The sequence below is a fragment of the Symphalangus syndactylus genome, chromosome 13 (assembly GCF_028878055.3).
Source record: "Symphalangus syndactylus isolate Jambi chromosome 13, NHGRI_mSymSyn1-v2.1_pri, whole genome shotgun sequence".
In the NCBI taxonomy this organism is placed as follows: domain Eukaryota; kingdom Metazoa; phylum Chordata; class Mammalia; order Primates; family Hylobatidae; genus Symphalangus; species Symphalangus syndactylus.
In genome coordinates, this window is record NC_072435.2 from 46,912,824 (window position 1) to 46,938,310 (window position 25,487).

A 25,487-nucleotide genomic window follows, 5' to 3' on the forward strand; every position below is an offset into this window, starting at 1 on the left:
AATAGGGAGTTTGTTCCTCATTGCTTGTTTTTGTCAGATTTTTCAAAGATCAGATGGTTGTAGATAAGCAGTCTTATTTCTGAGTTCTGCATTCTTTTTCATTGGTCTATGTGTATGTTTTTATACCAGTACCAGGCTGTTTTGGTTACTATAGCCTTGTGGTGTAGTTTGAAGTCAGATAGCATGATGCTTCCAGCTTTATTCTTTTTGCTTAGAATTGTCTTGGCTATATGGGGTCTTTTGGGTTCCATATGAATTTTAAAATAGTTTTTTCTAATTTTGTGAAAGATGTCAGTAATAGTTTAGTGGGATAAGCATTGAATTACTTTTGGCAGTATGGCCGTTTTTACAATGTTGATTCTGTCTTTTCCATTTGTTTGTGTCCTCTCTGATTTTCTTGAGCAGTGGTTTGTATTCTCCTTAAAGAGGTCCTTCACTTCCCTTGTTAGCTGTATTCCTAGGTATTTTATTATTTTTGTAGCAATTGTGGCTGGAGATTCATTCATGATATGGCTCTCTGCTTGTTTATTGTTAATGTATTGAAATGCTTGTAATTTTTGCACATTGATTTTGTATCCTGAGACTTTGCTGAAGCTTGTTATTAGCTGAAGAAGCTTTTGGGCTGACATTGGGGCATTCTAGATATGGGATCATGTCATCTGCAAACACAGACAGTTTGACTTCCTATTTGAATACCCCTTATTTATTTTTCTTGCCTGATTTTCCTGGCCAGAACTTCCAATACTATGTTGAATAAGAGTGGTGAGAGAGGGCATTCTTGTGCCAGTTTTCAAGGGGAATGCTTCCAGCTTTTGCCCTTTCAGTATGATATTGGCTGTGGGTTCATCATAAATGACTCTTATTATTTTGAGGTATGTTCCATAAATACCTAGTTTATTGAGCATTTTTAACATTAAGATATGTTGAATTTGATCAAAGACCTTTTCTGCATCTATTGAGATAATCATATGGATTTTGTTTTTAGTTCTGTTTATATGATGAATTGTATTTATTGATTTGTTTATGTTGAAATAGCCTTGCATCCCAGGGATGAAGCTGACTTGATCGCGGTGGATAAGCTTTTCAATGTGCTGCTGGATTTGGTTTGCCAGTATTTTATTGAGAATTTTTGCATCAATGTTTATCAGGGATGTTGGCTTGAAGTTTCTTGTTGTTGTTATATCTTTGCCAGATCTTGGTATCAGAATGATGCTGATCTTATAAAATGAGTTAGAGTGGAGTCCCTCTTTTTCTATCATTTGGAATAGTTTCAGAAGAAATGATACCAACTGCTCTTTGTACCTCTGGTAGAATTCAGCTGTAAATCCATCTGCCCCTGGGCATTTTTAGTTTGTAGGCTATTTATTACTTCCTCAATTTCAGAACTTCTTATTGGTCTATTCAGGGATTCAAATTTGTCCTGGTTTGGTCTTGGGAGGGTGTAGGTGTCCAGTAATTTATCTATTTATTCTAGCTTTTTCAATTTATGTACATACAGGTGTTTATGGTATTTTCTGATGGTTTGTATTTCTGTGGGGTCAGTGGTGATATCCTCTTTATCATTTTGTATTGTGTCTATTTCTTCTTCTCTCTTTTGTTCTCCATTACTCTAGATAGTGTTCTATTTTATTAATGTTTTAAAAAAAAATAGCTCCTGGATTCATTGGTTTTTTGAAGGGTTTTTCGTGTCTCTATCTCTTTCGGTTTCACTCGGATTCTGGTTATTTCTTGTCTTCTGTTAGCTTTGGGGTTTGTTTGCTCTTGGTTCTCTTGTTCTTTTAATTGTAATGTTAGGGTGTCATTTTGAGATCTTTCCAGCTTTTTGCTGTGGCTATGTAGTGCTATAAATTTTCCCCTTAACACTGCTTTAGCTGCATTCTAGAGATTCTAGTACATAGTCTGTTTGTTCTCATTGGTTTCAAAGAATTTCTTGGTTTCTGATTTAATTTTATTATTTACCCAGAAGTCATTCAGGAGCAGGTTGTTCAATTTCCATGTACTTGTGTGGTTTTGAGTGAGTTTCTTACTCTTGAGTTCTAATTTGATCGTATTGTGGTCTGAGAGACTGTTATGATTTCATTTCTTTTGCATTTGCTAAGGAGTGTTCCTTCCAATTATGTGATCAATTTTAAAGTAAGTGCCATGTGGCACTTAGGAGAATGTGTATTATGTTGTTTTTGGCTGGAGGGTTCTGTAGATATCTATCAGGTCCATTTGACCTAAAGCTGAGTTCAAGTCCTGAATATCTTTGTTACTTTTCTGTCTCAATTGTCAGTCTAATATTGGCAGCAGGGTGTTAAAGTCTCCCACTATTATTGTGTGGGAGTTTAAGTCCCTTTGTAGGTCTGTAATAATGTGTTTTATAAATCTGGATGCTCCTTGAATTGATTCCTTTAGCGTTATGTAATGCCCTTCTTTTTCTGTTTTGATCTTTGTTGGTTTAAAGCCTATTTTGTCAGAAACTACAATTGCAACCCCTCCTTTTTTCTTCTTTTATTTGCTTGGTGAATTTTCCTCCATTCCTTTATTTTAAGCATGTGTGTGTCTTTGCATGTGAGATGGGTTTCTTGAATATGGCACACCAATGGGTCTGGACTCTTTAATCAGATTGACATTCTATGTCTTTTAATGAGGGCATTTAGCCCATTTAAGATTAGGCCAGGCACGGCGGCTTATGCCTGTAATCCCAGCACTTTGGGAGGTTGAGGCAGGTGAATCACCTGAGGTCAGGAGTTCATGACCAGCCTGGCCAACATGGCGAAACCCCGCCTCTACTAAAAATATAAAAATTAGCCTGTCATGGTGGTACACATCTGTAATCCCAGCTGCTCAGGAAGCTGAGGCAGAATTGCTTGAACCTGGGAGGCAGATGTTGCAGTTAGCCAAGATTGTGCACTGCACTCCAGCCTGGGTGACAGAACAAGACTCCATCTCAAAAAAAAAAAAAAAAAAAAAAGTTTAAGGTTAATATTGCTATGTGTGAATCAGATCTTGTTTTCATGGTGCTAGCTGGTTATTTTGAAGACTCTTTGATATAGTTTTTTGGTCTTTGTACTTCAGTGTGTTTTTGCAGTGGCTAGTAATGTTTTTTTCTTTCCATGTTTAGTGCTTCTTTCAGGAGCTCTTGCAAGGCAGGCCTGGTGGTGATTAATTCCTTCAGCATTTACTTATCTGAAAATGATTTTATTCCTCCTTTACTTATGAAGCTTAGTTTTCCTGTATATTCTTGGTTGGAAATTCTTTTCTTTAAGAATGTTCAGTAGTGGCCACCAATCTCTTACAGCTTGTACGGTTTCTACTTAAAGGTCTGTTGTTAGTCTGATGAACTTTTGTCTGTAGGTGATGTGGCCTTTCTCTCTGGCTGCCTTATCACTTATTCCTCAATTTCAATCTTGAAGAATCTGATTATTATGTGTCTTGGGGATGATCTTCTCTTGAAGTATCTTACTGGGGTTTTCTGGATTTTCTGAATTTGAATGTTGGCCTTTCTTGTTAGGTTGGAAAAGTTCTTCTGGATGATATCCTGAAGGATGTTTTCTAACTTGGTTCCATTCTCTCTATCTATTTAAGGTACCCCAGTCAGTCATAGGTTTGGTCTTTTTACATAATCTCATAGACCTTGGAGATATCTTTCATTCCCATTTATTCTTTTTTCTTCAATCTTGTCTGCCTGTTTTATTTCAGCAAGATTGTCTTCAAGCTCTGAAGTTCTTTCCTTAGCTTGGTCTACTCGGTTATTGATACTTGTGGTTGCATTGTGAAGTTCTGATGCTGTGTTTTTCAGTTCCATCAGGTCATTTATGTTCCTCTCTAAATTGGTTGTTTTGGTTAACAGCTCCTGTAATGTTTTTCATAGTTCTTAGCTTCTTTGCATTGGGTTAGAACATACTCCATTAGCTCAGCAAAGTTCATCATTACCCACCTTCTGAAGCCTATTTTTGTCCATTTATCCACCTCAGCCGCCGCCCAGTTCTGTGCCCTTGCTGGAGATATGCTGGGATCATTTGGAGGAAAGGAGGCACTCTGGCTTTTTAAGTTTTCAGCATTTTTTGGTTTATTCTTTTCATCTTTGTGAGTTTTTCTAGCTTCGATCTTTGAGGCTGCTGACCTTCGGATGGGATTCTTGTGAGGACTTTTTTGTTCATGCTGTTTTTGTTGTTGCTTTCTGTTTGTTTTTCTAACCATCAGGCCACTTTTTTGTAGCACTGCTGTGATTTGCTTGGGATTTACTTCAGACCCTATTTGTCTGGGTTTCTCCCACACCTGGAGGTGTCAACCAGTGGAGCCTGCAGAATAGCAGACATGACTGCCTGCTCCTTCCTCTGGGGTCTTTGTCTCAGAAGTGGAATGACCTGATGACAGTGGGAACACTGCTTTATAAGTTGTCTGATGATGTCTGTTGTGGGGTCTCACCCAGTCAGGATGCATGAGATCTGGGAAACACTTAAGAAAGCACTCTGGCTGCCCCTTGGTGGGGTGGCTGTGCTGCACTGCAGGAAATTCCATACATCTGTACTGCCTGGATTTCTCAGAGCCAGCAGGGGGAAAGACTAAGTCCGCTGATCCGCAGAAGCCACCTCGTTGTTCCTGTTTTATGTGCTTCTTGTAGATGAGTGTTTTCTCATTTCCTGTTTTACTACCTTTATTTTTGTTAACTTTATCATTACATGCTTCAATTATTTTTTCTTTTTTTTGCATAATTTTTATAAATATTATGTAATCATCTTGAAGTATAATGTAATCATCTTAAAATGGAGATTACATAAAACATCTTAAAGTTAAAAAAATAAGGCCAGGTATGGTGGCTTACACCTGTAATCCCAACACTTTGGGAGGCTGAGGTGGATAGATCACCTGAGGTCAGGAGTTTGAGACCAGCCTGGCCAACATGGTGAAACTCTGTCTCTACTGAAAATACAAAAATTAGCTGGGTGTGGTGGTGGACACCTGAGACTGAGGCAGGATAATCACTTGAACCCAGATGGCAGAGGCAGGATAATCACTTGAACCCAGATGGCAGAGGTTGCAGTGAGCCGAGATTGTGCCACTGCACTCCAGCCTGGGTGACAGAGCGAGACTCCATCTCAAAAAAAAAAAAAAAACAAAGAGTAAAAAAAGATATATTTTAACTTCTTAAAAACTTTAATTAAATACAAAACCTTTACTGCTATGTTTTCCAGTTTGTTATTGATACTACAAATTATATTATGTATCTATTAACAGATTTATATCTTGTATTTTTATATCTACAGAACTTTAACGGTTTTATGCACCATTATTATGATAGTAAAAAATTCTATGTGTCTGTATATTTATATTTAATAGGGAGCTTTATATTTATATATGGTTTTATGATGCGTCTAGCATCATTTTATTTTTCAACAAAACAGATTCATTTTAGCATTTCTATTTGTTTATGTGAAGAGTCTGTTTCTCAGACTGGATCTGGGACTCCTGGTCTCAAGAGATCTGACTGCCTTGGCTTCCTAAAGCTGTAGAATTACAGGCATGAGCCACTATGTCTGGCCACCATGTAACATTTCTTGTAGGAATGTGCTAGTTGTAATGAACACCCTGAAATTTAATTTAGGAAAGTCTGTATTTTTATTTTGTTTTTCAAGTAAAATAACTTTGAATTAAATATTATTGGTTAGAATTTTTTATTACATCAAAATTTGGGAAGTTCTCAGCTTTCTTTTTCTTTAATTTACTTCTGTATTACTTTTTCCCTATATTATTCTTCTCTTTTTTTTTTTTTTTTTTTTTTTTTTTTTGAGACAGAGTCTCTCTCTGTCGCCCAGGCTGGAGTGCAGTGGCTCGATCTCAGCTCACTGCAAGCTCTGCCTCCGAGGTTCATGCCATTCTTCTACCTCAGCCTCCTGAGTGGCTGGGACCACAGGCGCCCACCACCATGCCCGGCTAATTTTTTGTATTTTTTTTAGTAGAGGTGGGGTTTCACTGTCTTAGCCAGGATGGTCTTGATCTCCTGACTGCGTGATCCGCCCACCTTGGCCTCCCAAAGTGCTGGGATTACAGGCGTGAGCCACTGTGCCCGGCCCCCCTATATTCTTCTTCTAAGATTTATTTCATGAATATATTGATGGACTTGATGGTGTCCAATAAGTTTTACATTCCGTATTTTTCTTTTGTTTTGCAATTTTATATTTTTATGTTATATATTTTAGGGTATGCCACCTGATACCCGTTAACTGTGTTTTGATGTTTTCATTTATGTTGTAATTGTGTATGACAATGTTTAACTCTGTACAGTTTAAGGCAGTTTGGAGCAAAATCAAATATAAATCAGCCATATGTCTATTGCCAATATAATTATCTCTTTTTCCCTGTATAAATATTATCTCTGTATTTTTTATGACTTGTATATTTGTTATGTAGGTTTGTTGTGAATGGTTGTTCAGTCTTGTCTAGGTGAGCAGTCATCTCCTAATTTCAATATCTATTGTGAACCTATATTATTTTTGTGTGGAAGAAACACCCTTGGATTTGAAGATTATATACAAACTATCATAACTTTGTATCCTTTTAAGGTATTAGTTTATTTTTACTTGTCAGAACCACGTAACAAAATTTATTATCAAACATTTTAAAATATGCTGTTTAGGCCAGGCACAGTGGCTCACACCTGTAATTCTAGCTCTTTGGGAGGACAAGGTGGGAGGATTGCCCGAGGTCAGGAGTTCAAGACCAGCCTGGCTAACTTGGTGAAACCCTGTCTCTACTAAAAATACAAAAATTACCCAGGTGTGGTGGCGAGTGCCTGTAGTCCCAGCTACTCAGGAGGCTGAGGCAGGAGAATCACTTGAACCCGAGAGGTAGAGGTTGCAGTGAGCTGAGATCATGCCACCGCACTCCAGCCTGGGCAACAGAGCAAGATTCTGTCTTTGAAAAAAAATAAAATATGCTGTTTAGTCATATTAATTATATGACAATGTTATGCAACATATCCCTATAATATTTATATGTTGCAAAGCTAAATCTCAATACACATTAAACAAGAACCAATTTTTCTGACTTTCTGGCACTTTGCAAACACCACTCTGTTTTCTTTTTCTAAGAGTGCAACTGCTTCATGTAGCTCCTACAGTCTCTTTTTGTGGCTGGCTCATTTCATTTTGCATAGTGTCATCAAGCTTTATCTTTATAATTGTTAGAATATTTTTGGTTTTTTAAGTCCTAGGTGATATTCCAGTATTTTTATATTTTGAATTATATCTACTGAATACTTTGGTGACAGAAATTTGCATTCGTTTTACCTACTGGCTTTCAGTAGCAATGCTGCAATAATTATGGATATGCAAATAACTTCATATGGCCATATATGTGAACATTTATATATGTGCTAACTTCTATTTTATTAGTTCACTTTGTTTTGAGACAGAGTCTCACTTTGTCACCTGGGCTGGAGTGCAGTGGCGTGATCTCGGCACACTGCAACCTCCACCTCCCGGGTTCAAGCGATTCTCCTGCATCAGCCTCTTGAGTAGCTGGGACTACAGGCTCGTGCCACCAAGCCCAGCTAATTTTTTTACTTTTAGTAGAGATGGGGTTTCACCATGTTGGCCTGGATGGTCTCGTTCTCTTGACCTCATGATCTGCCCACCTTGGCCCCCCAAAGTGCTGGAATTGGCGTGAGCCTCTGCACCCAGCCTGTTAGTCCACTTTTTAGCCATTATACTCATACCAAATTGTTTTTATTCTGTAACTTTGTAATGTATTTTGAAATCAGGAACTATAATGACTTCAACATTGTTCCTTTTTTTGAATACTTTGGGTACTTTATTGTCTTTTGAGAGTCCATATACTACTTTTGGAGTTGGTGTTTTCTGTTTCCTCAAAAATGCAATGAGAAATTAAAAAAAAAAAAAATTGTATTAAATCTCTATATTACATTGAGCAGTATGGACATCTTCAAAATATTAATTATTTCAACCTTTGAACAGGAGCATGCTGGCGACTGTGTTTAATATCTATATAGTTATAAATTTTTCAGTTTCTGTCTGTTGTTTTATACTCATTTCATTTTGGTCATAGAATGTAATTCATAAATTTGTTTTTAAAAACTTAAAAATTAAGGCCGGGCGTGGTGGATCACGCTTGTAATCCCAGCACTTTGGGAGGCCGAGGCGGGCGGATCACAAGGTCAGGAGATCAAGACCACAGTGAAACCCCGTCTCTACTAAAAATACAAAAAAATCAGCCGGGCGTGGTGGCGGGCGCCTGTAGTCCCAGCTACTCGGAGAGGCTGAGGCAGGAGAATGGCATGAACCTGGGAGGCGGAGCTTGCAGTGAGCCGAGATTGCGCCACTGCACTCCAGCCTGGGTGACAGAGCAAGACTCCGTCTCAAAAAAAAAAAAACAAAAAAAAAAAACTTAAAAATTAAAAAAATTTGTTAAGACTTCTTTTTTTGCCTACCAGGTGGTCTATCAAGGAGAATGTTGTATGAGCTATTGAGAAAGGCGTGCATCCTGATATTGTTGAGGTGTCTTCTCCATACCTCTGTTAGAAATAATTGTTTTATACTGCCTTCAAGTCCTCTCTTTACTTACTAATATTCTGTCTTGTGTTATTTTTATTACAGAAAGTTGGGTATTGAAATGTCCTACTGTAATTATATTACTGTCTAGGTGTTTTTTTCCATTCTGTCAATATTTGCTTGATATATTTGGAGACTTAATGTGAGATACAAACACACACACACACACACACACATATATATACACATACGTTCCCAGTAAATTAATGTATTATTGTTTAATGTCCTTCTTTGTCTCTTTGCAGTTTTGACTTAAAGTACATTTTATAAACTATGACAGTTTTTGACTTAAGATGTAGCTTGTGTAATATTTGGCCTCTTCTGCTCTCATTTGGTTAATATTTGCATGGAATGTCTAAATCCATCTTGCCACTTTCAATCCTTTTTTATCATTAGATTTTAGCTGACTCTTGTAGAAAGGCAAGTTACATCTTGGTGTGAGAAACAAACTCACCTATCCAAACCCAAAGAATGGACTCAGAGACCTGGAGAACAGCAAAAGTGAGGCTTTTAATGACGGTCTTGCAAGATTGAGTGTCTGGCATTGCAGGCACACGCAGCACAGTTTCAACAAACAATTTATCTCTTAGTGCACAAGTCCCTCCCCCAGTTCCTCATAGCCCGACTACTGCTGAGTCACAATCTTCCCAGATGTCACCTATTGGCAAGGGCTTTAGGTGTTTCTTTTATGAGTTGTCTTGTTGCATTTTGTTGCAGCCCAAAATGCATCGCGACTGTTCAGGACTCTTCAGACATTTGACTTGTGGCCCTAGTGGCTGCACTTAGCTGATAAGAAAGGGTACAATTATCTATGTTGCAAACCTAAATTTTTTGGTGGGGTGGAGGGGGGGTAGTTGTGCGGACCCTGACCTATAGGCGCCTGGCTGTTGGGTAAAAGAGAAGGCAGGAAGGAGGGGGGTGGTGACTCAGTACACTCTGCTTCTTTATGTCTTTATTTCCATGTAACCTGCTTAAAACTAATGCACTTAGAATTGAGAATGGACCATCACATATAGGTTATTTTCTACATTGGTTTTTTTATTTTTATTTATTTATTTATTTTGATACAAAGTATCACTATGTCGCCCAGGCTGGAGTGCAATGGCATGATCTTGGCTCACTGCAACTTCCGCCTTCCAGGTTCAAGTGATTCTCCTGCCTCAGCCTCCCGAGTAGCTGGGATTACAGGCAGGTACCACCACACTGAGCTAATTTTTGTATTTTTGCTAGAGATGGGGTTTCATCGTGTTGGCCAGGCTGGTCTCAAACTCCTCACCTCAGGTGATCCGCCCATCTTGGCCTCTGAAAGTGCTGGGATTACAGGCGTGAGCCACTGCGCCCAGCCAAAATTTTTTTTAATAAATCACTTTATTGAACGTATGTCTCTTGAGTGGAAAGTTAGTTGTATATATTTATGTGTATAGATATAAATTCTGAAACAGAAAGACTTATTAATGTTATTTTATTGTTTTATTTGATTCTTGTATCTTTGTCTCATTTTCTCTCTTAATTTGTGTCTTTTTTATTTTTATGTTGATATGCTTTTACTTCTTTCTTATTTTGTTTATCTATACAAATATATTATTTGTGCTATCTTGGGGATTACATAAAACCTCTAAAAGATACAACAATGTATGTCAGTCTGGTAAAAAGAAAAAAACTTGAGTTACATGCAAATATTTTTTCTCATTACATCTGCCCTCAAATTTTTCATTGATGTTTGAATTATATTTTTTATGTTACATATTAACTAACAGATGTTTATAATCATTTCTATGCTTTTAACTTTCAAATTTTAGAAAATAATTAAAAATGTTTTCTGCACCATTATAATAATGCTTAAAAATTCAATTTTTGTGTTTGTGCATATCTTTTCCAGAAAATAATGTATTTTTCTATGATTATGTGTTGTTTCATTGAATAATGTTATTTTCAGTAGAAGCAACTGCCTTTAGCATCTTTTATATGTAGAGCATACGGAGTACCAATGCACTTTTTCAGAATTTGATTATTTTTGAAGGTTTTTTTTTTTAATTTAGCAGGACACATTTGCTGATGGTATTATACTCACTTGATAGCTATTTTTTTCAGAATTTTGACTATATCAGACAGTACCCTTCTGGCCTGCAAAATTTTTGTTGACAATTTACTGGCTGTCTCATAAGACTATGCTTGCAAATGACGTCACTTTTATCTTGCAGTTTCTAAGAGGCTGTTTTTGTCTATGACTTTTGAAATTGTGCTTATGTATGTGTTTGTTATAAATATTTTTGTGTGTATCCTAGTTTGTTTTTTGAGCTTCTTCATTTTTACGTCTTTTTTTTTTTTTTTTTTGTGAGACAGAGTCTGGCTCTGTGGCCCAGGCTGGAGTTGCAGTGGCCCGATCTTGGCTCACTGCAATCTCCGCCTCCCGGGTTCACGCCATTCTCCTGCCTCAGCCTCCCGAGTAGCTGGGACTACAGGCACCCGCCACCACGCCTGGCTAATTTTTTGTATTTTTTTTTAGTAGAGACAGGGTTTCACCATATTAGCCAGGATGGTCTCGATCTCCTGACCTCATGATGCGCCCGTCTCAGCCTCCCGAAGTGCTGGTATTACAGGCGTGAGCCACCCCACCCAGCCATCATTTTTTCTTTCAGAATTTTTCAGTTAGTCTTTTTGATATTTTTTGCCTTCATAATTTCTGTTTTTCTGGTATTTTACATATTTTTGTTCTTACCCTCATTTTTCTGATTTTCTGTAGTTCTCTATATTTCTCTGTTACTCACTGAGTATTTATTCGATTTGTTTTCAATTTTTAAAATTAATATACACATTTTTATGGTTTCTCTCTGAAACTTTTATATTTTTGATAAAACCATATTGCCTTATTTTGTATACATTGTAATCTTTGATTGAAATTTGTACATTTAAAAAAGCTACCTGTCACAATCCTTATAATGTAGCTTTGTCCTGGCATAGTCTGAACAATTATCTTGATTAGAGATCCTGGGAGTCTCTCAAACATGCTGCTAGAATGTGTCTTGTCAACAATTTTGTGTTTATTTTTTAATTAAAGGAGTTTGTGTTTCTTCTTTTTTTAGTTTTTTTTTTGTCAGACGGTGTCTTGCTCTGTCGCCCAGACTGGAGTGCGGTGGCGCAATCTCGGCTCACTGCACCCTCTGCCTCCTGGGTTCAAGTGATTCTCCTGCCTCAGCCTTCCAAGTGGCTGGGAATACAGGTGCACGCTATCACACCTGGCTAATTTTTGTTTTGTTTTTTTTAGTAGAGATGGAGTTTCACCTTGTTGGCCAGGCTGGTCTCAAACTTGTGTCCTCAAGTGATCCACCAGCCTTGGCCTCCCAAAGTACTGGAATTACAGGCATGAACCACCACACCTGGCCTTTTTTTGTTTCTTCTTAATAGTAATAACTTGCTACACCTGTTTTCTGTGTGGTACTGTAGTCTCTCTGCTGCTGTAACATTTAGCTTTGGTCTCAGCAGACTTAAACTGTCATTCCAAATTATACCACCATTTCTTTCAGCACTATATGTCATAGGAGACAGAAACCAGTGTCTAGATAGGCCCCTAGAAGCAAGTAATAAAGATGTATGTGCCAGTATTTTAGCTGTCTTTTAAAAAAGAAACCAAAAGTTGGCAGTTTACTTCAAAAGGCACTATATTATATTGGGGAGCAGGAAGAGCTGTGTTGGGTAAATTTAACAGACTTTTCTTTTTCTTCTGTGTCACTCTCTATGTTGTGCTCAGCTGGGGCACTTCACACACTTAACTTATTTATAAATTTTCCCCAGATGTATTTTTGTTGGATATTTTTGTTACATTTACATGTCCATAAAAAATCAGGGCCTTTGGGCCAGGCGCAGTGGCCGGTGTGCCAAAGTGTGGTAATCCCAGCACTTTGGGAGGCTGAAGCGGACGCATCATCTGAGGTCAGGAGTTCGAGACCAGACTGGCCAACATGGCGAAACCCCATCTCTACTAAAAATACAAAAATTAGCTGTGCGTGGTGGTGCATGCCTGTAATCCCAGCTACTTTGGAGGCTGGGGCAGGAGAATAGCTTGAGCCTGGGTGGCAGAGGTTGCAGTAAGCAGAGATCATGCCATTGCACTCCATCCTGGGCTACAGAATGAGACTCCGTCTAAAAAAAAAAAAAAAAATTAGGGCCTTTATTATTTTACTATGCCACCTTGTTTATGTGGTTTGTATAATTTTATGGGTTAGATTTGTAAAGCATATTCATCTGAGTGTAGTAAATGGAATAATTTGTTATTTTTATTTCTTTCAGTTATATATTCTCATTTTGCCCAAGACCTTTGGCCAGAGCAGGGCATAAAAGATTCTTTCCAAGAAGTCATATTGAGAAGATATGGAAAATGTGGACATGAAGATTTACAGTTAAGAACAGGCTGTAAAAGTGTGGATGAGTGTAATCTGCACAAAGAATGTTATGATGAACTAAACCAGTGTTTGACAACTACCCAGAGTGAAATATTTCAATGTGATAAATATGTGAATGTCTTTTATAAATTTTCAAATCCAAATATACATAAGATAAGACGTACTGGAAAGAAGCCTTTCAAATGTAAAAAATGTGACAAATCGTTTTGCATGCTTTTACACCTAAGTCAACATAAAAGAATTCATATTAGGGAAAATTCTTACCAATGTGAAGAATGTGGTAAAGTCTTTAACTGGTTCTCAACCCTTACTAGACACAGAAGAATTCATACTGGAGAGAAACCCTACAAATGTGAAGAATGTGGCAAAGCTTTTAAGCAGTCCTCAACCCTTACTACACATAAGATAATTCATACTGGAGAGAAACCATACAGATGTGAAGAATGTGGCAAAACCTTTAACCGGTCCTCACACCTTACTACACATAAAAGAATTCATACTGGAGAGAAACCCTACAGATGTGAAGAATGTGGCAGAGCTTTTAACCGATCCTCACACCTTACTACACATAAGATTATTCATACTGGAGAGAAACCCTACAAATGTGAAGAATGTGGCAAAGCCTTTAACCAATCCTCAACTCTTACTACACATAAGATAATTCATGCTGGAGAGAAACCTTACAAATGTGAAGAATGTGGAAAAGCTTTTTACCGATTCTCATACCTTACTAAACATAAGATAATTCATACTGGAGAGAAATTCTACAAATGTGAAGAATGTGGCAAAGGCTTTAATTGGTCCTCGACTCTTACTAAACATAAGAGAATTCATACTGGAGAGAAACCCTACAAATGTGAAGTGTGTGGCAAAGCTTTTAATGAGTCCTCAAACCTTACTGCACATAAGATAATTCATACTGGAGAGAAACCCTACAAATGTGAAGAATGTGGCAAAGCCTTTAACCGGTCCCCAAAACTTACTGCACATAAGGTAATTCATTCTGGAGAGAAACCTTACAAATGTGAAGAATGTGGCAAAGCTTTTAACCAATTCTCAAACCTTACTAAACATAAGATAACTCATATTGGAGATACATCTTACAAATATCTAGAATGTGATAAAGCCTTTAGCCAGTCTTCAACTCTTACTAAACATAAGGTAATTCATACTGGAGAGAAACCCTACAACTGTGAAGAATATGGCAAAGCTTTCAACCAGTCTTCAAACCTTACTGAACAAAGTAATTCATACTGGAGAGAAACCCTACAAATGTGAAGATTGTGGCAAAGCCTCTAACCAGTCCTGAATTCTTACTAAACATAAGAACATTCATACTGAAGAGGAACCCTATGAGTGTGAAGAATATGGCAAAGCCTTCAACAAGTCCTCAATTCTTACTAGACATAAGATAATTCATGGGCTGGGTGCGGTGGCTCACGCCTGTAATCCCAGCACTTTGGGAGGCTGAGATGGGTGAATCACATGAGATCGGGAGTTCGAGACCAGCCTGACCAACGTGGTGAAATCCTGTCTCTACTAAAAATACAAAATTAGCCATGTGCGGTGGTGCATGCCTGTAATCCCAGCTACTCGGGAGGCTGAGGCAGGAGAATTGCTTGAACCCCAGAGGCAGATGTTGCGGTGAGCCGAGATCGCGCCGTTGCACTCCAGCCTGGGCAACAAGAGTGACACTCCGTCTCAGAAAAAAAAAAAAAAAAAAAAAGATAATTCGTACTGAAAAGAAACTCTACAAACTTGAAAGATGTGATAATGCTTTTGACAACACCTAAAACTTTTTTAAACGTAAAAAATCATACTGGTGAGAAATCCTAGAAATGTAAAGAATGTGACAAAGCCTTTAAATGGTTGTCACACTTGATTATAGGTAAGATAGTTCATACTGAAGAAAACTTCTACAAGTGTGAACAGTGTGGCAAAACTTTTAACGAATGCTCACGCCTTATTGCACAGGAGAACATTTATACTTGAGAAAAATTGTACAAATATAAAGACCATGAAAAAGCCATTAATATCTATTCACATCTTACCACTGGAGAGTTCATACTTAATAAAAGGAATATAAGTGCAATTACTGTCAAAAGATCTTTCAGAAAATATAAACCTTTAACGTGAAGAAGGTATTTATTTTGAAGATGAACATTACAAATGTGAAGCGGGTTGGTTGTAGTACCTTTATTTGTATCACAGATTTTATTGTACACATTTTGTACTAGAAGAAAACTCTGAAGTAGTTGCTCAAACTTTGTTCAACATCAGGGAATTTATATTGAAGAAAAACCTTGCAAATTTAATAAATTTTAGAAAACACTTTTTCAAAAAGTACAGCTTAGAAGACACCAGAGTTCATACTGAAATATATTTTTGCAGATGCAGTAAAAATGAAAATATTTAATCCAAAATTAAGTCTATGTAAATATCAGAGAATTTACTGTAGAAATATCTAAGGCACTGACACTTCAGATATTATACTAAATCAGAGTGCTGAGTATAGAAAATAAAACTGAAGCTGGGGCCAGGCGCAGTGGCTCACACCTGTAATCCAGCACTTTGGGAGGCCGAGGAGGGCGGATCACCTGAAGTCAGGAGTTTGAGACCAGCCTGACCAACATGGAGAAAACACGGCTCTACTAAAAATACAAAATTAGCCAGGTGTGGTGGTGTATGCGTGTAATCGCAGCTACTCGAGAGGCTGAGGCAGGAGAATTGCTTGAACCCTGGAGGCAGAGGTTGCAGTGAGCTGAGATTGCGCCATTGCACTCCAGCCTGGGCAACGAGTGAAACTCTGTCTCAAAAAAAAAAAAAAAAAAAAAAAAAAACTACAGTTGGTAGAAAAATTATTTGTATATGACTTTAAAAGGAATAGAAGGGTTTTTTGCAGAGTTATTACGTTTGAAGTATACTTTATTTCTTGAAAAAATTACAGATTTTTTGTAAATAATGATGTAATTCAACTCTCAAAATATTTCCTACTGTTTCTTTATTCCGGTTGTATTCACGTGTGAAAGCATGTGATCAGTTATTGCTGCATTAAAAACCTGAGAGTCGGGGCCGGGTGCGGTGGCTCACGCTTGTAATCCCAGCACTTTGGGAGGCTGAGGTGGGCGGATCACGAGGTCAGGAGATCGAGACCACGGTGAAACTCCGTCTCTACTAAAAAAAAAAATACAAAAAAAAAATTAGCCGGGCGTGGTGGCGGGCGCCTGTAGTCCCAGCTACTCGGAGAGGCTGAGGCAGGAGAATGGCGTGAACCCGGGAGGCGGAGCTTGCAGTGAGCCAAGATTGCGCCACTGCACTCCAGCCTGGGCGACAGAGCGATACTCCGTCTCAAAAAACAAAAAAAAACCTGAGAGTCTTTTTTATTAGGTGGCCATTATTTATGATCTTTTCTATGACAGAGTAAGGACATTAAAATGTAAGATGCATGATGAAAAATTAAGTGAAGAGGCTCTTTGTGGTTAACTTACATTGAATAATGAATTAGGTAGGTGTTCAGAGTAATATTTTGTGTTATGAGAAGAAAACATTTTTAATTTTATTTAAAATTAAATGAAAATAAATTAGTATATTATTGTACTAATTGTACTTTTGTATAATAAAATCCAGTATATTTAAAAAATGTTAGATTATGTGTGAAGTTAATATTTTAATCCAATATTTTTAACATGTTAAATACTATTGTGCATTCAATGAAGTGTTACTATGCCACGAACTTTAACCTGTTCCACTTTACTTAAGGGTATAGATGAAAGATCATAACAATAAGGGGCCAGGCGCAGTGGTTCACGCCTGTAATCCCAGCACTTTGGGAGGCTGAGGCGGATGAATCATGAGGTCAGGAGTTCGAGACCAGCCTGGCCAACATGGTGAAACCCCGTCTCTACTAAAAATACAAAAAAATTAGCCAGTTTTGGTGGCTGGCGCCTGTAATCCCAGCTACTTGGGAGGCTGAGGCAGAAGAATCTCTTAAAACCAGAAGGTGGAGGTTGCAGTGAGCCGAGATCGCGCCACTGCGCCTGGGCGAAAGAGTGAAACTCTGTCTCAAAAAAAAAAAAAAAGATGGTAACAATATACTATTTGGCAACATAGTGGATTAACATCTCAAGTAATCTCTTTTGTCAGTGGGTTTAAACTGCAAATTAGTTAAAGAATATTGTTTCTGTAGGTTAAATTTTTCTTTTTCAATTATTAAAATTTATTTTTAATATTTTTGTGGGTACATGAGTATATATGCCATATATGGCATATTTTGATACAGGAGTACAATATATAATAATCACATCAGGGCAAATGGGGTATCCATCACCTCTAGCAATAATTTATCCTTTGTATTATAAACAATTCAGTTCTACACTTTTAGTTATTTTAAAATGTACAATTGTTATTGGTTACAGAGTTATTTTTATGGTCATAATAAAAAATATGCAAGTATAAATAAAATCCATACATTTCTGAGTCCTGAATAAATATTATTAAAATTTTCTTACATATATTTTTGAACATGTGGCCTGTCTGCCTGCAAACACATACAAACTTTTAGTTTTTATTTACATAGAGTTAAATATATATTAGTGTAAAGATAAACCTTAGTTGTAAGAAAACTATGGAATATGAGTTTGTACCTATTTTCAGAAAAAAAAGAGCAACATAGGAACAAAACAAGTCATTTTAACAAGGTGACTACTAGAAAACTAAAAACCTCAAAAACACCAAAAGCAAACGTATACTCTCTGCTTTGTATTGAATGTATTACTGTATAATCTATGCCTTATACTTCCGAATCTCCCCATGCAAATTCTCTGTTTTACTTGCCTGGTAATCATGATAGACCCCTACTTTTTTTGTATTTTGTATATTTATTTTATAGTTTATGAAATATTATGTGAGCTGGAATGTGAGTATAAGAATAATTTTTATGAGATGTGCATACAAAATAATTTTTATATGTAATTCCACAATTAGTATATTAAGTTACATTTTATTTAGTTAGAACACTCCATTTTGTTTTCAATTGGAGAACCCTATATAAGCTTACTATTTAGTTATTGTTCTTTTTACTTTGTATAATTGACATGAGTAAATTTATTTATGGAGTCAAATTGTTCAGGTAAATACAAGGGAAGCTTAGTAAGTCATGAAGATGTTTTTATATGTAAATGTGAAAAGCATATATAGCAGTTCTTGGTGTGTAACATGCTCCAGAAAAAGCCATAAACATTTCTGCTAAAATTAGTTTGTAACTTCAAGTCAGAGATAGAAAATATTTGTGGTGAAGAAATACAGCTGATGTTTTATGTGGAGAGGACACTTTTTGGACACTTTTTCCAGGCTGCAAAGCTGAGTGTTGCTGAATAAAAAAAAAAAAAAAAAAATGTGGCCGGGCACAGTGGCTCACGCCTACAATCCCAGCACTTTGGGAGGCCAAGACAAGTCAATCACAAGGTCAGGAGTTCAAGACCAGCCTGGCCAAGATGGTGAAACCCCGTCTCTACTAAAAATACAAAAATTACCTGGGCATGGTGTCAGGTGCCTGTAATCCCAGCTACTTGGGAGGCTGAGGCAGAGAATCCCTTGAACCCGGGGGGCGGAGGTTGCAGGGAGCTGAGATCGCACCGCTGTACTCCAGCCTGGGCGACAGAGCGGGACTCCACCTTAAAAAAAAAAAAAATGCTGGGTGGGTGCAGTGGCTCATGCCTGTAATCCCAGCACTTTGGGAGGCCGAGGTGGGCGGAACACGAGGTCGGGAGATCGAGACCATCCTGGCTAACACGGTGAAACCCCATCTGTATTAAAAATACAAAAAATTAGCCGGGCGTGGTGGCGGGCGCCTGTAGTCCCAGCTACTCGGGAGGCTGAGGCAGGAGAATGGCGTGAACCCAGGAGGCGGAGCTTGCAGTGAGCCGAGATTACGCCACTGCACTCCAGCCTGGGCGACAAAGCAAGACTCCATCTCAAAAAAAAAAAAAAAAAAATGCTGCTTTTATTTTCTTCAGATTTGTTTGTATTATGTGTATTCCAGCTATGTATGCATCACAGCCCTTATTTTTCTATGTTATGGCTACAGTTTTCTCTTTGTTGTCTTCATGCCATTTCATTTCACATGGTACTTTGTAGATTTTGATGAGAAACTTGGTATTTTTTAATGCCCTGAAAAAATGTTTTTGTTTTCTATTTCTTTAAGATGGAGTTTCACTCTTGTTGCCAAGGCTGGAGTGCAATGGTGTGATCTCGGCTCACTGCAACCTCTGCCTCCTAGGTTCAAGTGATTCTCCTGCCTCAGCCTCCCAAGTAGCTGGGATTACAGGTATGCACCACCACGTCCAGCTAGTTTTGTAGTTTTAGTGGAGATGGGGTTTCACCTTGTTGGTCAGGCTGGTCTTGAACTCCTGACCTCAGGTGATCCACCCACTTCGGCCTCCCAAAGTGCTGGGATTACAGATATGAGCCATGGCATCCAGCGTGAAAACTTGGGTTTAACTGGAGAGTTTGCTTATCAATGTAACTTTCAGATCAGTGAATTAAGATAAAGGCATACACTGTCCACAGGTGAGAGAATTAAATCAGTTGCATGGGTTTTGTTTGTAAAAGGAAAAGCTTATTAGATTGTTATACAAAGTGTGGCAAATAAAAATTTGCTAGAAAATACACCTTAAAAATTATTTATTTATTTATTTATTTTTATTTATTTATTTACTCATTTTTGAGAAAGAGTCTCACTCTGTTGCCCAGTCTGGAGTGCAGTGGCACGATCTCGGTTCACTGCAACCTCTGCCTCCCGGGTTCAAGTGATTCTCCTGCCTCAGTCTCCTGAGTAGTTGGGATTACAGGCGTGCACCACCACGCCCGGCTAATTTTTGTATTTTAAGTAGAGACAGGGTTTCACCATGTTGGCCAGGCTGGTCTCGAACTCCTGGCCTCGTGATCTGCCCACCTTGGCCTCCCATAGTGCTGGGATTACAAACACTGCATGTAGACTTTATTTTTTATTTTATTTTATTTTATTTTTTTGAGATGGAGTTTTGCTTCTGTTGCCCAAACTGGAGGGCAATAGCACGATCTCAGCTCACCACAACCTCCCGAGTTCAAGTGATTCTCCTGCCTCAGCCTTCCCAAGTAGCTGGGATTACAGGCATGCCCCACCACACCCTGCTAATTTTATATTTTTAGTAGAGATGGGGTTTCTCCACATTGGTCAGGCCGGTCTTGAACTCTCGACCTCAGGTCTTCCACCCTCCTCGGCCTCCCAAAATGCTGTGATTACAGGCGTGAGCCACTGCACTTGGCAAAAATTAAATTTTTAAGAGAGTTAATGGTAAGTGAACAATTTTATATTTAATTCTCTGTGATACACAACTTATGTTTCCATGCAGAATCTTCTATTTTTAAGTGTAAATGTTAAAGGTTGCAAAATAATAAAATGACCTCTGTGAATTTGCAGTTTGGAAGAATATTTTTTTCCATATTGATATTGCAATTTGGAGGAATTTCTCTTATTTCATACTTTTTTTAGTGGGTGAAGTCCAGTCTTCAGTTTTTATTTTTAGTCACCTAACTGTAGCCAACTCCTCAGTCATTTTCTCTGGATAACTTTGGGAGATCCTGACAGCTTTTGGATTAACACATTTACTGTTAGTTTGCATGCAAACTAGTTATACTGTGTTCACAGAGTGGCCAGTTATGGGAACATAGGCAACACCTGCCCCGTTAGTGTCTTTTATACCATTACCATCATCACCAGAAACTCCAGGTGCCCCAAGCTTAAAGCAAAAATCCTGAAGTACATCAGCTCCTCCCTTGCAATGTGCTGGGTTCAGAATATGCTGTTAAAATATCAGAGTTCCTGGCCAGACGTGGTGGCTCACGCCTGTAATCCTAGCACCTTGGGAGGCTGAGGCAGGCGGATCACGAGGTCAGGAGTTCGAGACAGCCTGGCCAATGTAGTGAAACCCCATCTCTACTAAAAATACAAAAACATTAGGCAGTGTGGTAGCACACACTTGTAATCCCAGCTACTTGTGAGGCTGAGGCAGGAGAATCGCTTGAACCTGGGAAGTGGAGGTTGCAGTGAGCCGAGATGGAGCCGCTGCACTCCAGCCTGGGCAACAGGAGGAGACTTCCGACCTCAGGTAATCCACCTGCCTCGGCCTCTCAAAATGCTGGGATTACAGGCGTAAGCCACCACGCCCAGCCTTGAACTGTTGATTCTATATTTTGTCTTTTATGAAGAGTGCTGCAAACAACATAGAAGTGCAAATGTTCTTCATTAGGCATTATCTGTTTCGGACACATATCCAATGGTGCAATTGCTGTGTTACGTGGTAGTTTGATTTTAAGCTTTTTGAGAAACGTCTATTACATTTTTCATAATAGCTGTCTTCATTTACATTCAAACCAACAGTATGCAAGTATTCCCTTTCCTTCACATCTTTACCAGCACTTTATTCTTTTTCTTTTTAATAAGAGTCATATTACAGGAATGAGTTGATATAGTGTTTTTTGGCTTGCCTTTCCCTGATCATAATTGACAATGAGCATTTTAAAATATTTCTGTTGGCCATATGTATGTCTTTTCTTGAAAAAGACTTATTTAAGCCTTTTGCTTATTTTAAGTTATTTGTTTTTTGTTGTAGTCATTTGAGTTTCTTACATATTTTTAATATTAACTCCTTGTCACATGTATGATTTGCAGATACTTTCTCTCATTAATTAGTTGTCTCATCCTGTTGATTGTACCACATTCTGTGCAGCAGCTTCATAATTTGAAGTAATCTGACTAGACTAATCTATTTTTTCTTCTATTCCCTGGGATTTTGAGGTTAAATAAACTCACTGCCCAGAACAATGTGATGGGGATTTCACTCTATTTTTTAGTAGTAGTTTCAGGCCTTACATTTAAGTATCTAATTTATTTTCAGTTGATTTTTTTTTTTTTTTTTTTTTTGAGATGGAGTCTCACTCTGTCGCCCAGGCTGGAGTGCAGTGGCGCAATCTCGGCTCACTGCAAGCTCCACCTCCCGGGTTCACGCCATTCTCCTGCCTCAGCCTCTCTGAGTAGCTGGGACTACAGGCGCCCGCCACTACGCCCGGCTAATTTTTTTGTATTTTTAGTAGAGACGGGGTTTCACCGTGGTCTCCATCTCCTGACCTCGTGATCCGCCCGTCTTGGCCTCTCAAAGTGCTGGGATTACAAGCGTGAGCCATCGCGCCCGGCCTCAGTTGATTTTTTTATATGGTGTGAGATAAGGGTCTCATTTTACTGTGCTGCCTGTGGATATAGTTTTCTCAACACCATTTATTGAAGATACTGTTCTTTCCTTAAGAAATCGTCACCTTGGCCGGGCGCGGTGGCTCAAGCCTGTAATCCTAGCACTTTGGGAGGCCGAGGTGGGCGGATCACGAGGTCAGGAGTTCGAGACCATCCTGGCCAACATAGTGAAACCCTGTCTCTACTAAAAATACAAAAAAATTAGCAGGGTGTGGTGGCGGGCGCCTGTAGTCCCAGCTACTCGGGAGGCTGAGGCAGGAGAATGGCGTGAACCCGGGAGGCGGAGCTTGCAGTGAGCTGAGTTGGTGCCACTGCACTCCAGCCTGGGGGACAGAGCCAGATTCTGTCTCAAAAAAAAAAAAAAAAAAAAAAAAAAAAAAATCATCACCTTTATTTAAAATTAGCTAGCTGTAAATACACAGATGTATTTCTGGTCTCTCTTTTTCTGCTCGATTGGCCTATGTGTCTGTTTTTATTCAGTACCATACTGTTTTAGTTACTATAGCTTTGTGGTATATTTCAAAGTCAAGTAGAGGGATATCTTCACTTTTTTTTTTTTTAATTGCTTTGGCTATTTGGATCTTTTGTGGTACCATACGAATTTTAGATATACATTTTTAAATTTTTTTTTTTTGAGACGAAGTCTCACTCTTGTCACCCAAGCTGGAGTGCAGTGGTGTGATCTCGGCTCACTGCAACCTCCACCTCCTGGGTTCAAGCGATTCTCCTGCCTCAGCCTTCTGAGTAGCTGGGATTACAGGCCCAACAAGTGCACACCATCAGGCCCAGCTAAGTTTTGTATTTTTAGTACAGATGGGGTTTCACGATGTTGGTTAGACTGGTCTCAAACTCCTTACCTCAAGATCTGCCCACCTCAGCCTCCCAAAGTGCTGGGATTACAGGCGTGAGCCGCCATGCCCAGCCTACTTTTTAAAATTTCTAGGAAGTATGTCACTGGTATTTTGATAGAGGTTGCATTACATCTGTAGATCATTTTGTGTAATACAGATATTTAATTACTAATAATGCCAATTCATGAATGAATATTATTTGTATATTACTTAATTTCTTTAATGTTCTTTAGAGTATAATGCAAGATGTTTCAACTTTTTGATTATATTTATTTCAAAGCATAGTTACTAAAGTTATTTTAGATGGAATTGTTTTTTAATTTCATTTTGAGATAGTTGTTATTGTATAGAAATGCTACTTTCGGATGTAGCTTATTTATTCTGAAAGTTTAATAACTTTGTTTACTAGTTCTAATAGTTTTCTGTAAAGTCTTAGGCTTTTCTATACTTCAGATATTGTATAGAAATTAAAGATTATTATACAGGGATAATTTAAATTCCTTTTTTCCAATCTGGATGCTTTTGATTTTATTCTCTAATTTCTTTGTCTTGGACATTTAGTACAATGTTTAGTAAGACTGACTAGAGTGGGCTTCCTTGTCTTGTTCTAGCTCTTAGAGTAAAAGCTTGCAACATATCCCTGTTTAGCATGTTATTAGCTGTGCATTTTTTGGTTATATGTGGCATTTATTGGCTGAGGTGCATTTGTTCCATACCTATTTTTTTCAGATTCATCATAAGGAAGTGTCAACTTTTGCCCAACTTTTCTTCTGCATCTATTTCTTTCTTTTTGTACTTTGCATCTATTTAAATGTTAGAGTTGTGAAATCACAATAAATCCTACATAGACGCAAAAAATCCTCAGAGACTACTATGAACATCTCTATGCCTGCAAACTAGAAAATTAGGAGAAAATAGATAAAATCCTGGTAACACTTGGTGTGTACATCTTGGTAACTTCCAAGATTGAGCCAGGAAGAAACAGAAGTCTTGAACAAAGCAAAAATGTATAAAATATATAATGAAATTGAATTAGTAATAAAAAACCTACCAAGTGTGATTCAACATGTAAAGATAATAAAACCAAAAAATGATACGATTAACACAATAGATGCAGAAAAAAGCATTCAAGAAAGTTCAACATTCATGAAAATATTCTCCACAAAGTAGGCATTGATGAAACATACCTCAAAATAATAAGCCATCTATGACAAATCCTCAGCTAACATTATACTTAAGCAAAAGCTGGACGCATTCTCCATTAGAATAAAAATAAGACAAGAATATCCACTTTATCCCTTCTATTCAACATAGTTCTGGAAGTCCTAGTCAGAGCAATTCAACAAAATAAAGAAATAAAAGGCATCTAGGCCGGGCGCAGTGGCTCACGCCTGTAATCCCAGCACTTTGGGAGGCCGAGGTGAGTGGATCACGAGGTCAGGAGATCGAGACCATCCTGGCTAACATGGTGAAACTCCGTCTGTACTAAAAATACAAAAAAATTAGCCAGGCAAGATGGCGGGCCCCTGTAGTCCCAGCTACTCAGGAGGCTGAGGCAGGAGAATTGCGTGAACCCGGGGGGGCAGAGCTTGTAGTGAGCCGAGATCGCGCCATTGCACTCCAGCCTGGGCAACAGCGAGACTCTGTCTCAAAAAAAAAAAAAAAAGGAAATAAAAGGCATCTAAAGCCTGGTGTGGTGGCTCATGCCTGTAATCCCAGCCCTTTGGGAGGCCAAGGCGGGCAGATCACCTGAGGTCAGAAGTTCGAGACCAGCCTGACCAACATGGAGAAACCCCATCTCTGCTAAAAATACAAAATTAGCTGGGAGTGGTGGCGTGTGCCTATAATCCCAGCTACTCAGGATGCTAAGGCAGGAGAATCACTTGAACCCAGGAGGTGGAGGTTGCGATGAACCGAGATCATGCCATTGCACTCCAGCCTGGGCAACATGAACGAAACTCCATCGCCCCCACTGCACCCCCCTAAAAAAACTCATCTAAATAGAAAGAGAGGAAGTCAAATAATCTTCACTGATTATATAATTCTCTACCTAGAAAACACAAGATTTTGGGCCAGGCGTAGTGGCTCATGCCTGTAATACCACACTTTGGAAGGCCGAGGCGGGTAGATCACTTGTGGTCAGGGGTTCAAAACCACCCTGGCCAACATGGCTAAACCCCATCTCTACTAAGAATACAAAAGTAGCTGGGTGTTGTGGCGCATACCTGTAATCCCAGCTACTTGGGAGGCTGAGGCAGGAGAATCATTCGAACCCGGGAGGCAGAGGTTGCAGTGAGCTGGAATCACATCATTGCACTCCAGCCACTCCAGCCTGGGTAACAAGATCGAAATTCCGTCTGAAAAACAAAAAAAAAAAAAAAAAAAAAGACTCCAA

General features: G+C 38.5%; 2 protein-coding genes and 1 pseudogene across 9 annotated transcripts in view; 2 read left to right on the forward strand and 1 right to left on the reverse strand.

The window, feature by feature from the left end:
* Nucleotides 1-19,151, forward strand: part of LOC129459386 (zinc finger protein 430) — a 137,476-nt gene extending 118,325 nt beyond the window's left edge. For 6 of the 8 annotated variants that reach the window (XM_063616243.1, XM_063616247.1, XM_063616244.1 and 3 more), the window contains one exon: nucleotides 12,843-19,151. In XM_063616243.1, coding sequence (XP_063472313.1) covers nucleotides 12,843-14,233 — 1,391 coding nt within the window. In that variant the 3' untranslated portion in view covers nucleotides 14,234-19,151. The remainder of the gene's footprint in view (nucleotides 1-12,842) is intronic. The other 2 variants (XM_063616242.1, XM_063616249.1) reach the window with 2 other exon arrangements.
* LOC129459394 (zinc finger protein 431-like) overlaps nucleotides 1-25,487 on the forward strand; it is a 402,258-nt gene that overhangs the window by 320,513 nt on the left and 56,258 nt on the right.
* LOC134732303 (zinc finger protein OZF-like) overlaps nucleotides 1-25,487 on the reverse strand; it is a 319,666-nt pseudogene that overhangs the window by 280,286 nt on the left and 13,893 nt on the right.